General features: G+C 49.4%; 1 protein-coding gene across 4 annotated transcripts in view; it reads left to right on the top strand.

Annotated features, from left to right (window-relative positions):
• CEP72 (centrosomal protein 72) overlaps positions 1 to 14,925 on the top strand; it is a 52,828-nt gene that overhangs the window by 24,043 nt on the left and 13,860 nt on the right. For 3 of the 4 annotated variants that reach the window (XM_072807424.1, XM_072807420.1, XM_072807423.1), the window contains 5 exons: positions 287 to 425; positions 1,574 to 1,770; positions 7,001 to 7,127; positions 9,906 to 10,017; positions 11,410 to 11,956. In XM_072807424.1, the coding sequence (XP_072663525.1) occupies positions 287 to 425; positions 1,574 to 1,770; positions 7,001 to 7,127; positions 9,906 to 10,017; positions 11,410 to 11,566 (732 nt within the window). In that variant the 3' untranslated portion in view covers positions 11,567 to 11,956. Of the gene's footprint in view, positions 1 to 286; positions 426 to 1,573; positions 1,771 to 7,000; positions 7,128 to 9,905; positions 10,018 to 11,409; positions 11,957 to 14,925 lie in introns of those variants that run through there. The other variant, XM_072807422.1, reaches the window with a different exon arrangement.

Here is a 14,925-nt window from a genome sequence, read left to right as displayed (position 1 = left end):
AACCATGATATGGGTTTCATGACTGTCACACTTGGTGTCACCTTGTAGTGTGTCCTTTACCTGTCCTCCTAGTGTGGGATATCACCAGGGTCACATGTCTGAGGGTAGGGAAGCGCTTCCATGTGCCTCCCCTACAGCCTTGTGAAGTTTGGATGGCCCCATTGTGCACATCTCTGGACAAGGGTATCCGCATGATGCATGGGCGGTGCCATGCATCCCTGTGTCAGAGGCTTCACATCATGCAGTAACTTTTGGTCTCAGCATCATAGTTCTGTTTCCATTGCAGGTGGCTCCCAGACTGTATTCAGCTGTGCCTCCTGGGAAGAAGGCTGCCCTGGAGGTGATGCTTCTTGAGGCACTCCTCGACCTGGTGGACAGGTACTGGAGTGGCTGCAAGTCCCTGCATGGCAATGAGGTGTTCCAAGGTGAGCCAGGAAGGAAGGTCCGCTCAGACCTGCACTTGGGCCCTCCCTCCAGGCAGCATTCTGTTTGCAGATGCTGTTCTGCTGAGGTCTGGGCCCCGCACCTTGCTGCATCCTTTCCGCTTGCCGTCACTGCTCCCACCACACTGCACAGAGCATCTTGACAGCCTTCCTCAAAGCAGCTGGGGCTTCCATGGGGTGTGAGATATGAGGGGCGCCCTGCAGGCCTGTGGCTATTGGTTTTCCTACCTGTTGGCACTTGGGTTTATGGAGATGCCTTGTCACTTTGGTTTTGTTGGAGATGCTGTTCACAGATGATGTTTGATTCTTGTTGCTCTGTATTGTGTGAAGGTTTTAAAACCTCAAAAAGCTGCCACTGTCTCCTTTGAACCCTCTGAACATATGATCATCTCCTGCAGGGCCTTGGATTTGCTGATCTTTCAGTGGGAACGAGGCCTAGGAAGGTGGTCCCTTCCCAGGGAGGACTTGGCTTTGCTTCTGCCTGTGCCTGGGTGCCAGAGCACACCCCCTACCCTTCTTCCAGAGTGAGAGATGCTGCCTCCTAGGTGGCAGCTGTCTCTTTCTCCTGCAGCCTAGGTGCAGCCAGTGGGAGCAGGAGCTTGCCCGCCCCTTCTGTCTGTAGACTGAGGGCCCTGCACAGAGCTGAGCTCTATGCTCAGTGTTGTGGCCCCAGGGCTTCTCCTTTTGGAAGCAGGACTCCCCAAGAAGCTGGATCCTCTGGATCCTGATCCCATAAATCTTGCCCTCATGCTCCCAGTTGCGGAGTTGCCAGACTGTGTTTGCATGTAGGTCCCAGGCCAGGAGCAGCAGCAGCCAGTGCTGTGGAAGGAGCATGGCAGGCTAACTGGGGCATCCAGCGTAACTATCCGGGCACGGCCTTCTCTTCATAGGCACCTTTGATCTGGAATAAAACTGTTTTCCTGTCTCTCTACCTCCCATCCGCAATTGGATGTCTGTACAGAAATCCGAGTAAGGGGATTTCTGTGGTATCCATGTCCCTTTGCCATTCTCCATGCTGGTCAGTGTTTTTAGGCATGTAGTTTGTGTTACTCAAGATGTATGAATGTACTTTGTTTCTACTTCATCCTTTTAACATAAATGCCATAATAATACCTGATTTTTACTCTTAGCTCAGGCAAGACATATTTTGTCATCTGTGCAAGAATTTACAACAACTCAGGATAGTTCAACACTTGTGAGTGAAGAAATTAGCTACCTTACTCTGGAAAACAAATCTCTACAGAAGCACCTTGCTGAGCAGCAGCAGCAGTACCGTGTAAAGATTAATGAGGTGGCATCAGAACTAAGCAACACACAGAAGGAGATGGTGAGCGTGCTTTTGCATTATTTCTATTCATGCACACAAGGGGTTTCAACCTCAGAGATCAGGGGAGCGCTTCCCCTTAGCTGCCGTCAGGCCGCAGCAGCAGGCTCCCCCGACCACTGAGGGCACTGCCTGTCTGCATGGCTCCCAAACCCTACATAACAGGCGTTTGAAGAGAGCAGTGTCCTTGCTTGTCCTAGCCTTGCCACTCCTGTGTGACTGCTCTCTTCTGTGAGAGGCTGAGTGAGGGAGAAAGCATGGATGAACTTGGGCTTGAGGTAGAGCTTACGTGGCTGCAGTGCTCCTGGGTCCAGGCAGAGGCTCCAATTAGCTGCTGTCCTGCCAGCACCATCCAGCACAAGCCCATGATGTGCTGCTGTTGGACTAGAGGGATTTCCTCCAGCAGGTGGTGCCCAAGGTCAGCCAGAGCCAGCACAGCTTGAACCCAGCCTCTGAGCCCAAGGCTCCTGGCTGGGCGGGGCTGTCCTTGTCCTTCCTAACTTCATAATAAGACCGTAACATGTAAATGGCTATGTTAAAAAAGCAGAAAGATATCAAACAACCTAATTTTATACCTCAAGGAACTAGAAAAAGAAGAGCAAACTAAACCCAAAGTTAACAGGAGGTATGAAGGAAATTGTAAACATCAGAGCAGAAATAAATCAAATAGAGAATTAGAAAAATAATGGGAAAGAAAACCAAAACTGAGTTGGATTTTTGAAAAAAATGTAAAATCCACCAACCTTTAGCTAGACTGAGAAGACTCAAAAACACAAATGAAAGAGGAGGTATCACAGTGGATGCCTCAGAAATAAAAAAGGGTCATAAGGGACTCCTACGAGTACTTATAAGTGAGCACACTGGACAACCTAAAAGAAATGGGTAAGCTCCTAGAAACCTACATCCTGCCAAGACTGTACCAAGAAGAAATAAAGTACGTGCCTGAGTGGCTCATTTGGTTAGGTGTCCAACTCTTGATTTCAGCTCAGGTCAAGATCTCAGGGTCATGAGATCAAGCCCCATGTTGGGCTCTGTGCTGGGCATGGACCCTGCTTGGGATTCTCTCTCTCTCTGTCTCTCTAAAAAAGAAGAAGAAATAAAGCCTGAACAGACCAATAATAAATAAGGAAATTGAATGATAATCAAAAACCTCCCAACAAAGAAAAGCCCAGAACCAGATGGCTTCATGGCTTAATGTTACTGCACATTCAAGTAAGAATTAATACTCCTTAAACTCTTCGAGAAAATAGAAGTAGAGGGAACACTTCTTTCTGTACCCATTTTTGAAGCCAACCTCATCCTGATAGCAAAAACACCAGTAGAAAAGAAAACTAATGTTAATATCTCTGATGAACATAATTTTAAAATCTGTAGTAAAATACCAGGAAATCATATTCAAGAACACATCAAAAAAATATACGCTATGACCAAGTGGGACTTCCCCCTGGAATGCAAGGTTGGTTCAACAAATGCTAATTAATACACACAAACAGATTGAAAGATCAAAACCACACAGTCATCTCAATAGATGGGGAAAAGCATTTGACAAACTTAGCCATCCATCCATCATAAAAAGTCTCAACAAAATAGAAAGTTTCCTCAACACAGTAAAGGTCACTTATGACAAGGCCACAGGCAACGCGTGATTGGTGGGAAAACACCAAACCTTGCTTTCTCACCTGAGACCCGCTACTAGACACAGACATACGCTCTCATGAGGTCTGCTTAGCACAACACTGGAAATGGTAACAAGAGCACGTGGGAAAAGGAGACATCCAGATTGGAAAGGAAGAAGTAAGATCGTCTCTGTTTACAGAGGACAGGATTGTATGTGTAAAAAGTCCTAGACTCACAACAACAACAAAAACGACAAAACGTGTTAGAACTAATCAGTTCTGGGACACCTGAGTGGCTTAGCATTTGAGCATCTGCTCTCAGCACAGGGTGTGATCCCGGGGTCCTGGGATCGAGTTCTGCTTTGGGATCTCTGTGGGGAGTCTGCTTCTCTCTCTGCCTGTATCTCTGCCTTTCTCTCTGTCTCTAATGAGTAAATGGATAAAATTAAAAAAAAAACTAATCAATTTAATAAAGTTGCAGGACACAAAATCAGTATAATAGAAATCAGTTGTGTTTCTTTATACCAATAGTTTATCTAAAGAGATGAGGAAACAATCCCATTTAGGATAGCATCAAAAAGAATAAAATACTTAGGAATAGTATTTTGTATTGTAAAAATAGTATTTTGAACCAAAGAAGTTAAAGATTTGAACACTGAAAACTGTAAGACATGGATGGAAGAAATCCGAGCCATGAATGGAAAGATATCCCATGTGCACGGATTGGAAAAGTAATAGTGTTAAAACAGTCCACCCTGCTGAAAGTCATCTGCAGGTTCAGTGCAATCCCTGTAAGGATTCCAATGGCATTTTTTTACAGAAATTTTAAAAATCTTAAAATTTGTGTAATTATTTTTCTTAAAATTTGTATTTTCCATTTTCTTTTTTTTTTTTTTAAGATTTTATTTATTTATTTATTCATGATAGTCACACAGAGAGAGACAGGCAGAGACACAGGCAGAGGGAGAAGCAGGCTCCATGCTGGGAGCCCGATGTGGGATTCGATCCCGGGTCTCCAGGATCGCGCCCCGGGCCAAAGGCAGGCACCAAACCGCTGCGCTACCCAGGGATCCCTGTATTTTCCATTTTCTAGTTTCACGGGAGACCCCTAAAATTTTGCCAGAACTGCCTTGAGAAAAAACAGTTGGAGGTATTACACTCTGATTTCAAATTCTTATTGTGAAGGAAGCTGTAGTAATGGAAAGAGTATGGTATTAACACATAAACAGACACATGGATGGATGGAACAGAATAGAGATCCCAGGAACATTACGCCACATACAAATGGCATCATGTACCAAGAATACACAACAGGGAAAGGACAGTCTATTCAGTATTGGTGCTGGGAAGACTGGACCCCTGATACCGTATGTGGAAGTCAACTCAAATTGGATTAAAGATTTAAATATAAGACTTGAAACTGTAGAACTTTTAAAAAACACAAGAGAAAAGACTCCTTGATAGGGTCTATTCAATTTTTTTTTTAATCTGATAGCAAAAATGCAAAAACAAAACTAAAGTGGGACTCTAGTGAACTCAGAAGTCCCTGCATAACAGAGGAAGCCATCTGCTAATGAGAAAGAGGTTACCAGGGGCAGGAGTGTTGGTAAGGGGCCCATGCTGTGGCCGTGGAGGAAGATGAAGACCAGGACCGGAGCTGCTTGTGCGGTGCTGGGTCTGCACATTGGCTGTCAGTGTAGCTCCCAGGTCCTCTCCTCCCCAACAGATGTTAGCTCTGTGAGAGCAGGGACATCCGTGCACTCGACCCAGCAGGGCACACACCTCAAATCTTTGTGGTGCATCCAGCCAAGTGTAGTGTTTTTCATCTTGCTGATCATCATAGTTGAGTTTTATTATGGGGAATCTGCAAGAGCTCCTCTTTTAAAAAGTCAGTACTGAGAGGTTGTGACATGTGGTTGAGACGGTGGACTGGGACATAGTGGCCAGCTCCATCTGAGCAAGTCACTTAAGCCTCTGAGTGTGTGTGTGAGAGAGAGAGAGATCGCTGCCCAGAGTGCAGCCCCTTCACCAGCAGCACGTATTACCGGCAGCCCGTGTGGTCAGGAGTCCTAGTGCAACTGAGCTGTGCATCTGACTCAGGGTCTTGTTGTCATATTGCCGAGTGGGGTCATGGTCCCCTTTGAAGGCTTGATGGAAGTAGGCATCCACTTGCAGGCTCGCACACAGGCAGCCTTGGCTCTGTACATGACACCTGAGGCCCTCCTGGCATGGCAGCTGCTGATCAGAGCCAGAGAGCACCTGCGTAGGAGGCCGTCCTTTGTTACCTGCTCTTGAGAGGGAAGTGTTGTTGCTTGCATGTGGTGGGTTAGGATCCAGTCAGCAGGTCCACCCATGTGAGGGGAGGACACACAGGATGGTGGGAACACTCTTGGGCCATCTCAGCAGCTGCCTCCCCCAGCTTCTGAATTGGCCATTATCATTCGAAAGGTGGGAATGAGAATAGCCACGGGGCTGCTTTGAGATGAGTCTCTGGAACATCTGCCAGTGTCTGTATTTTATGAGAACCTGCCGCCTCAGAGATCCCCCACAAAGCTTTACTTTTCCCCATTGTGAAGACGCTGGTTCTGCCATCAGGTCTCCTCAGGTCCTGATGCCCAGAAAACTGGCCTTAGCCAAGGTCTTGTTCCTGAGCCTTTCCAGCATGCTCCCAGCAGGGCTGTGTACAACTGAACATGATGGGTCACTGCCCCTCCTCTGGCCTTGGCTGAGACCTTGTTCAGGACCAGGGCCCAGCCCCTGCCCTTTCAGGACTCCTCACATTTTTGGGAGACAAACCATTGGCCATAACTGGCCACATGGCCGTTTCTGTACTGCCCGGAGTGTGCGTGCACACACAGGGTCGGTATGCTGGGTGGGCCATCAGGGTGAAGAATGAGGGTAGCTGTTTCCTGAAAGCAGGGGCCCTTGTCACCTTGAGACAGATCCACTCGCTCCCCTGGTGGGGTTATGTCTGCGGGTGTCTGTGCAAGCGGGGCAGCCTCCTGCTCTGGGCAGCAGGTGGCTGTGATGGCCCCTGTGCCACCAGCTCTCACAGTGTGTCAGTGCTCTGCTCTCCCCTTTAATGTCCATGGTGTGCTGGGCATTGCTACTGGCTCAGAGGATGGGAAAGGAGCCCACTGCGTCTGCAGCTCCCACCTGTGGTGGGGATGGCAGGTAGGATCCATGTGCTTACAGAATGGGGCTCTTGCAGGGCAGTGCCTGCCTCAGGGAATGTGAAGCCCTGGGATCTGCCCATGCTTTTGCCCAAGAAGTGAACCTAAAGGGACCACACAGGGCTGGTGTGCTGCCCAGCTCTTGTTCTGCTCCTTGAGAAGGGATGGGGAGCTGGGCTGTGGTGACCATGGGGCCTTCCTGGAGGAGGCAGGGCTCCAGCAGAGATGCCAGGCACACAGCGTGCCCCCCTTCTCTGTCCCTTATGAAGGACACTGCTGCTCACCTGGAGATAGCTGTGATTTCTGTTGTTCACGTCCTGATTTATCACTTATGATAGGTGAAGTAAAACTGATGCCTGCTGGTCTCAAATTTGCCTTGATTTCATACATACGTTTTACTGAGTTTGATTTATCTGTTTTAAATGTGTTGTTCTATGTCCTTAGGATGACTTGAGGCAACATTTAGACAAATCTTTGGAAGAGAATAGTAGCTTAAAGGCTCTTTTGTTCAGCATGAAAAAAGAAGCAAAAAATGCAGACACTGCGGCTACATTAAATGTGCAGATCACTGGTGAGTATGTAGTTTATTTGGTAAGTTATTTAATGAAATGTGAGTGTTCAAATCCTCTATTGTAGACTTCATTTTAAGTTACTCATAGGAGGGTAGCTCGGGTGGCTCAGCGGTTTAGCATCCCCTTCAGCCCAGGGCCTGATCCTGGGGACCTGGGATCGATTCCCACGTCAGGCTCCCTGCATGGAGCCTGCTTCTCCCTCTGCCTGTGTCTCTGCCTCTTCTCCCCTGCCCCCACCTCTCTCTCCTGAATAAATAAAATCTTTAAAAAAAAAAAAAAATTACTCATAGGATTCAGAATTCAGGTCCAGTACATGCTGTAAAGTGTGGTGAGGGTCATCTTGGCTCATGAGAGCTGTTCCTGCACGTTCCACAGCCTCAGGTTGGACATGGTTGTAGCCGTGGCAGTACCAACTGTGGGGAGCCTCCACCCCCACACTGCCTCTCAGCATGCAGATGGCTGTGCCTCTGCTGCCCCCACTCCTGGAGCAGAGCAGTGCTTTTTCTCTGTGGTCACCATTTCTTTCAGGTCACTCTTATCTCCATCTCTCCCATCTTTACTTCTGTTTTGAAATTTTCATCAAGATGCCCTTGGTATTTCAGATTCCCGGGTTTTGAGTGAAGAGGTGGTGTGTGTTCTGTGAGCCTTGTCTGGCTGTGAACCGCAGGGTCCCCTGGAAATTTTAACTTCACTGAGGACTGGCCCACTGAGTGTCATGCAGTTCTTACCTCCCAGGGGTCCAAAAACCATTCGTAGAGGGCCTCAGAGCAGGTCTATCTGCATGTTCCCAACGGGCTGGGTCGCAGGAGCCCAGCCACAGATGAGATCATGGCCCTGGCCCACAGGCTGCTCAGGTCTCTTCTGTTGTGTCTCTTGGGCTGCTTGGTTGAAGGCTGAGCTCTTTATAATCTTTTCTTGAAACTTTCTTTTCTTTAAAGATTATTTATTTATTTATTTATTTATTTATTTATTTATTTGAGAGAGAGAGAGAGAGCAGCGGGAGTGGCAGGCAGAGGAGATGAAGAAACAGACTCCCCACTGAGCAGGGAGCCCAACATGGGGCTTGATTCCAGGACCTAAGGTCACAACCTGAGCCAGCGCCCCTTTTCATTAACTTCCATGTAAAAAATTTCCCCTTTTCATGTGTCTTGAGATGTCATCATCCTGTTCGCTTGCTCTCAGACTCCTCCTTGCTCAGCCTTCATTTCCCATGAAGCTTTCTCTGCCATGACCATGGGCCTGAGTTCAGCTACCTCCTCTGACATCCTCAGTTCTGACTTGTTCCTCCATTTATTGTATCACTTCTTAGTCAATACTCAGTCCTGGGTTTGCTGGGTTCTGGGTGTGGCCGCTGTTGTCAAGGGCAGCAGCTTTGTGTGGGGTCTGCCCTCAGTGCTCCAAACTTCTAGAGAAATATGGTGGCCCCTTTGGGCACCCCCAGGGCCCTGTTCATTTCCTCACTTCTCTCTGGAGCACTGTCCTGCCCCCCCTGGGCCCCTCACCAACAATTCCTCTGTAGTACAACCCTCTTCTGGAAGGGACTGGACAGGTCAGCCTCATGGGGTCAGGGTTGCTGCAGTCCTTTCAGACCACACAGGGACCCCCTGGTCTGACCTCATGGGGGAGGCCGAGCCCCTCTCGTGTCAGCCATGGGTCCTCAGTGGTCCAGCAGAGGTTTTCTGTGAAAATGGGGGACACTTAGTGGCTGCCCCACTGCTAAGCACCACTTCCCTTTCACAGATGTGGCTGCCATGTATGGCTTGTGGCTCTTGTGTCTGGGCCTTAAGGCTGCCTCATCATAGGGGCTGTAATGTCGTTTGTGGGGCTCTTGTTTTGTCATCTAGTCAGTCTTGGTGTTGGACAAATGTGGGGATTCTGGGAGATGCCGAAACCACGCCCTCACTGCCCTCTTTCCAGGATCCATTTCGCCAGCCCTGCAGCAGCAACATAGGCAGGTGCAGTTGCTGAGTAGTGTGGCCCCGTTGTAACACTTTTAGGGGCCCTGTCTGCACCTTCCTGCTCTGGCTCTCTCATTGCCTCTTGTGTAGTTTCACAGTTGTGTGACTAGGTGTGGATTTATTTGGATCTTGGATTTGGGTTTTGGAGCCAATAAATGATATTTCTTTTCCTCTCGAGTTGGAAACCCAGAGACAGGAGTCACATGGGTGGAACCCAAACACTCTGTGTCACTGATGGACCTGAGACCAGAGGACATATCGGAGATGTGTGGCCCCCATGGGCCTCTTGTCACTTGTCCCCAGAACCCATTGCCTGGGGGAGGAGAAGCACTGCAACTTTGCAGCAGGTCCAGCAGCAGGTCCAGTGCAGGGGCCCCAGCTGGCAACTGGCTTGCCTCTGTCTGCACTGTCTGCCCTCTGTGTGCAGACTTAGTTCTTGAGAGTCTGAAGGGCAGAAGCCGGGATCCCTGGGTGGCGCAGTGGTTTAGTGCCTGCCTTTGGCCCAGGGCGCGATCCTAGAGACCCAGGATCAAATCCCACGTCAGGCTCCCGGTGCATGGAGCCTGCCTCTCCCTCTACCTGTGTCTCTGCCTCTCTCTCTCTCTCTCACTGTGTGCCTAAATAAATATCATAAATAAATAAAAATTTAAAAAAAATTTAAAAAAAAAAAAAATGAAGGGCAGAAGCCAAGGGTGTCTGAGTTGTGCACAGAAGGACTTTTCCAGGCTACATTGTTTTCTTGTGTCTCTGGTCTAACTTAAATGTTTGAACTGCTTAGTGTGAATTTCACTAACTAATGTTACTGTTTTTCTCTTTCAGGACTTCAAACAAGTGTGAAGAGGCTCTCTGATGAGATTGTGGAATTAAAGCAGCATCTGACACACTATGACAAGATCCAGGAGCTCACCCAGATGCTTCAGGAGAGCCACAGGTGCCTCTGGGAGGCGTGGGTGGAGGCGCTGAGTGGGCCCTGTGGCTCAGGGAGGCAGGGCTGGCCCTGGTCACGTCATGGGGCACAGAGGAACACCTGAGGGTGTCCCTTCCTGCTATAGTATTCTGTGAGGTGGGGCCTGAGAGTGTGACCAGAAGTGTGGCCAGGGGAAGTGAGGGGCACGTGAGAGATGGTGGGAGATGCTCAGGTGTCCTGGTCTACCTGGAGCAGCTCCCATCACTTCTCCCGGAACACGGGGACCCCACCTTTACTCCTGGCTGTGTGCTGGGTGGTGAGAAGGGAGCAGGAGCTGTGGGGATTGCCAAGTGTTTATTCCCAGTGTTTATTCTGAGAATCATGTGGTGGGAAGGGGGCGCTGGCTGGCGCAGGCTGGGCACAAGGAAACAGTGTGCTGCTGGGTGGGCCGAGGTGAGGACGGGCCATCTGCACGTGATAAAGGTGCAGAGCCTGAGCCAAACTCACCTCTTTTCTCCTGCCTCAGGTTGAGGCCACCACTCCTGCCCCTGGGCTTGAGTGCCGTGTGGCCTTAGGTGGAGCTGGGCTGTGACCTCCCAGGGAGTCAGCGGGCCCATCCCACGCACAGGTTACAGAGGGGAAGGGGCTCCTGAGAGATGAGCTGGGGCAGAGAGAGGGAGGCAACAGAAGAACAGGGAAGGTGGACGTCATGGTGCAGGGAGGGGCAGTCGAGGCAGGATGGCTCCCAGAACCCGGCAGCCCCCCATCTGCAGTGTGGTGGGCTCCATGTGGACGAGGCCCTGCAGCGGGGGTTCACGTTCAGTTTGCTCTGGGCCTCCACCTGGCCAGTGGCTATTCCGTGGGTCTGTCCGTGGGGGCAAGTATCTGGGAAAATGGCCCCCCACATCCATCCATCCCTTATCACTGCTCACTGGAGGCAAGAGCATTTTGCAGATGGCTGAGTGGGCAGGTACAGTACCGCTCTCCTCCTAAAGTCCTCATAGCAGTAGAAGTGGCTGACAACACTGTGAGACCCGGACTCTGAGGTGCTCCTACGTCAGAATTTGTAAGGGGCTTTTCACAGCTGACCAGGGCTTAGAAATACGCCAGACTGGGCATCTTCTCTGGAGCTAGAACATGGTCCCGCTGGCTTTACAGACTGTTTTCTCACCCCCGGGTGTGGCTGGAGCGATGGGGCAGTAGCCCTCCATCATGGGCTCCGCTCCTTCATCCTGCCTATATGCAGCGGGGCAGCAGAGGGCTCGGGTCAGGTTTTGCGCCAACCGGTTTGGAGGGGAGACTCAGGCGGCAGAGCCAATGGCAGGCAGAAGGGTGTTGGCAGTGGAGCGGGGGCAGGAGGCGGCAGGCTGGCCTTTAGGAGGGGCTCAGGTGTCGATTCCCTGTGCTCTCCTGCAGCTCCCTGGTCAGCACCAATGAGCATCTCCTGCAGGAGCTGAGCCAGGTGCGGGCACAGCACCAGGCCGAGGTGGAGCAGCTGCATTGGAGCTACAAGGAGCTCAAGAAGACTCTAGCCCTCTTCCCACATGGTAGCGCCAGCCTTGGAGGCTGCTAGCCCCACCCCCACCCCTGGGCACCCATGCCTCGCCTCTGGGTTTTGTGGCCAGCGCATCTGTATTCGCTCTGACACAGCTAGTAAAATGTGGAAATTCCTTTCTACCTAGTGTTTGTGTTGGTGAGAGCTGGGTCTTCTGTTCGTAATTATCTTAAATATTTTGAAAAGTATTTGGGGCCTGTAGCTCGATTTTCTAGAACATCCTGAGAAAGGATTGATCTGTCTATAGGTGAGTCTGTAAGGGTGTATATGGTGCAGGATTTGCAAAGAGCTGGCAACTGGGATCATTATTCCCTCGGACTCCAGCACGCTGTTCCTGTGTCCTGAAATACAACCGAGATCTTACCAAGAAAAAAAAAAAAAAAAAGCCTTTCATGTGTTTTGAAACAACATACTGATATATTTTGAGGGCCAACATTATTAATTTTTCATAAAATATCTTGATATAAAAAAGTGCAGTATTTTTCACCCTGATGTGAAAGAGAATGGGGTCTGATGGCTAAGTGATTTTGTGTGACACTCAATCCTTGTTCAATAAACTAATAGATTGTTTTAAAAAGTGGCTTTTTATGAATTATAACTGAGTTTTTCTCCCTGAATTCTTTCATAAAACAAGCTATGCACCATGGTTAGCTCCAGGACTTAATAAAGTAACACGTGGAGTTGGGGAAACATTAACAATATTGACCTCCCACAGTGAAAGTATCTACCCCTGTGCTCTCTTGCTTGCAGTGCATTTCTGAAAATTAGAGCAGAACAGGGCAAAATACTAGATTTTTAGTTTAAAAGCTTTGTATCTTGTGTAAATGCTTGCTTTTTTTGGTAAAACAAAGTAATTTTGTAAAACAGTACTTAGCTGATGGAGGAAGAAGAGCAGACAGGCCTAGAAGTACCTGTTGGGGGGTGGGGGAGGTCCCTTGTGTTGCTCGGGAGATGGTCTCCTCAGCCCCCTCCCTGTCTGGTTGTGGTTGTGTCCTTCAGCATTGATTTCTGTAACTTAGCAGGAAAACATGACACAGCAAATGTGGTTTTGTGTGTGTATGGGGGGGAGGTTTCTTTCATCATTGGATCATTTATTTATTTTAAAGATTTTAGCATTAATCCATTTTGAGCTTGTTGAAAGTGATCACCATGCTATTACTTGGTTTCTGTAGCTTACATTTCAATGAGCTTCTTAGACCTCTGAGTTTATAATTTTCATCAAATTTGGAAAAGTTTTCCTCACTATTTCTCCAAAATTGTTGTTTGACCCAGCCCCCTCCACCCCCGTCCCCGACTCCCTCCTGTGACTCCAGTGACACACCACGCAAGTCCCTACGCATCCCGACACTCCGATCTTCTTTCCCATCTTTTGTTCCCAGCTCCGTTAGGGTCATTTCTACTGCCCTGATCTGAGATTAGGCCTGTTATATGTATAGTGAATTTTTAATTTCAGAAATTATGTTTTTAGTTCTAAAATTCCCTTTGGTTCTTTCTTACTGACCTCTGTGCACCATTATGCTCCTGTTTTCCTACTCCTGAGCCCTGTTCTTGCTGCCTTTGCTGCAGGTGATTGCATATCACCCGCAGTGGTCATGTTGACGCTCTGCTCGGACGGAAGCCTGTCTGGTCCGTGTTTTCAGCACTTTCTGTCAGAGCTTTCAGTGTCCTCGTTCTAGGGGGTGTGTGATCAGTGGCACTTTTGTAGACAGCTTTTCCAGGTTGAAGCAGCTCCTCCTGTTGTTAATTTGCTATGTTCGTATCATGAATGAATGAGTTTTATCAGACACTTTATTCTGTAGCCATGGAGCTGACTGGTGATTTTTCTCCCATATCCATTAGTATGGTTAATTACAGTGATTCCCTCTGTTAAAACAACCTAAACTTCTGAGTTAAGCACAGCGTAGTAATGGTGAACTTTCCTTTGCAAATGTGCCATTGGATTCAGTTAATATTTTGTGTAGGGTTTTATGTGGTGGGTATAGCACCGAGTGTCTAATTTTGAATTATTCAAACTCTATGGGTGTCTGCTTCCTCTCTGTAGAGCATGAGGATGATGTCACCTGCCCCAGGGTGTGGTGACGAGTCTGTGACAGGCACAGTTGGGCCCGAGGACCCCTCTGACGCAGCACGTGCAGGTGCGAGTGGCGGCAACTAGTCTGTCCTCCTCAGGGTTTGCGCCACCCCTGTCCCTAGGAGAAGAGTGCGCTTGGGCAAGCTCTCTGCTCCCTGGAGACCCGAGGATGTCAGCGGTGCCTGGGATTTTCTCTGTGGGAGATGTTGGGCTAATGGTTCTGCTTGATCCATGGCTAAAGGGTATGGCAGGGCCTGTCCTCACAGAGCACCCGTGTGCTCCCTCCAGTGACCACCCCCCCCCACAGCCAGTTTGGGGCCGTAAGACCCGGTGTGAGTACAACAAACTGCTGCCAGGCCCCTGGGGTGGCCTCCCTCCCCTTGGTGGCCTTGCCGGCGTTGTCCCAGACCAGCAGGCCTGTTTCTCTCCTGTTGGACAGATCCCTCCTGGGCCCTGGCCGGACTCTGTGTAAGAAAGATCTCATTGTGTCACCCCACCGAGGCCTGGGGGAGTTTCTGCTTAGTTACTTTGAAGTCAGAGGACAGGGCAGGCTTTCTGTTTCTTCCTGAGGAATCATAAGATCTATCTCTAGGATTTTGTTCAGATTGCCTAATTTTCCAATTTCTTGGTATTACAGTCTTTTAATGGCATTGTGATGGCTTCAGCATTTGGAGTTGTGTCCCTGTGGCAGAGGGGGGGCAATTGTCCCTTAACAAGACTTTACCATTGAGAAAAGTGGATGCAGGTGAGAGAGGGTGGCCAGCTGCTGCCCACATCAGGCTCTGCCTTAGCTCTTGAGCCCAGGACATGGCGGGGGGGAACTGTGTGATGGAGCAGCCCTGTGTGACAGGGCGGGTGGGACACTGGGGCCAGCTGCAGGCTCCTGTGGGGCTGGCGAGGCTTGGTCTGCGTCCCACTCTGGAGGTCCCGTTCCAGCATCCTCCCCTGCTCCCTGGGGGGCTGCCCTGCCCCCCTGGCCAGTGTCTGCTGCTCGGTCACATGTTTTCGCTCACTTCCTCTGTCCCATCTTCAGCTGAGATTACAGACATATTTGGCTTTTAAACATCCCTCGATCGTTTTTGCCCTTCTCTTGCCGGATCAGCAGCCATGATCCGTAGATCTGCGTCATTCTATTTCGTCTGTGACTGGTACCCTTTGGGTCAGGACCTCTGCTCTTCCCTCGTGTCCAGGAGCCACGAGCCTGCACTTCCCTGTGTACCCCTTCCACTTCCACTGTTCAATGAAATCTTTTTTATTGCCAGAGAAAGCTCTTATCTACACTGTTTATCTGTATTTACTGTTTACT

The sequence above is a fragment of the Canis lupus genome, chromosome 31 (genome assembly GCF_048164855.1).
Source record: "Canis lupus baileyi chromosome 31, mCanLup2.hap1, whole genome shotgun sequence".
NCBI classification, from domain to species: Eukaryota; Metazoa; Chordata; class Mammalia; order Carnivora; family Canidae; genus Canis; species Canis lupus.
The sequence above is the reverse complement of the archived record's forward strand: the minus strand, read 5'-3'. Positions and strand labels throughout refer to the sequence as shown.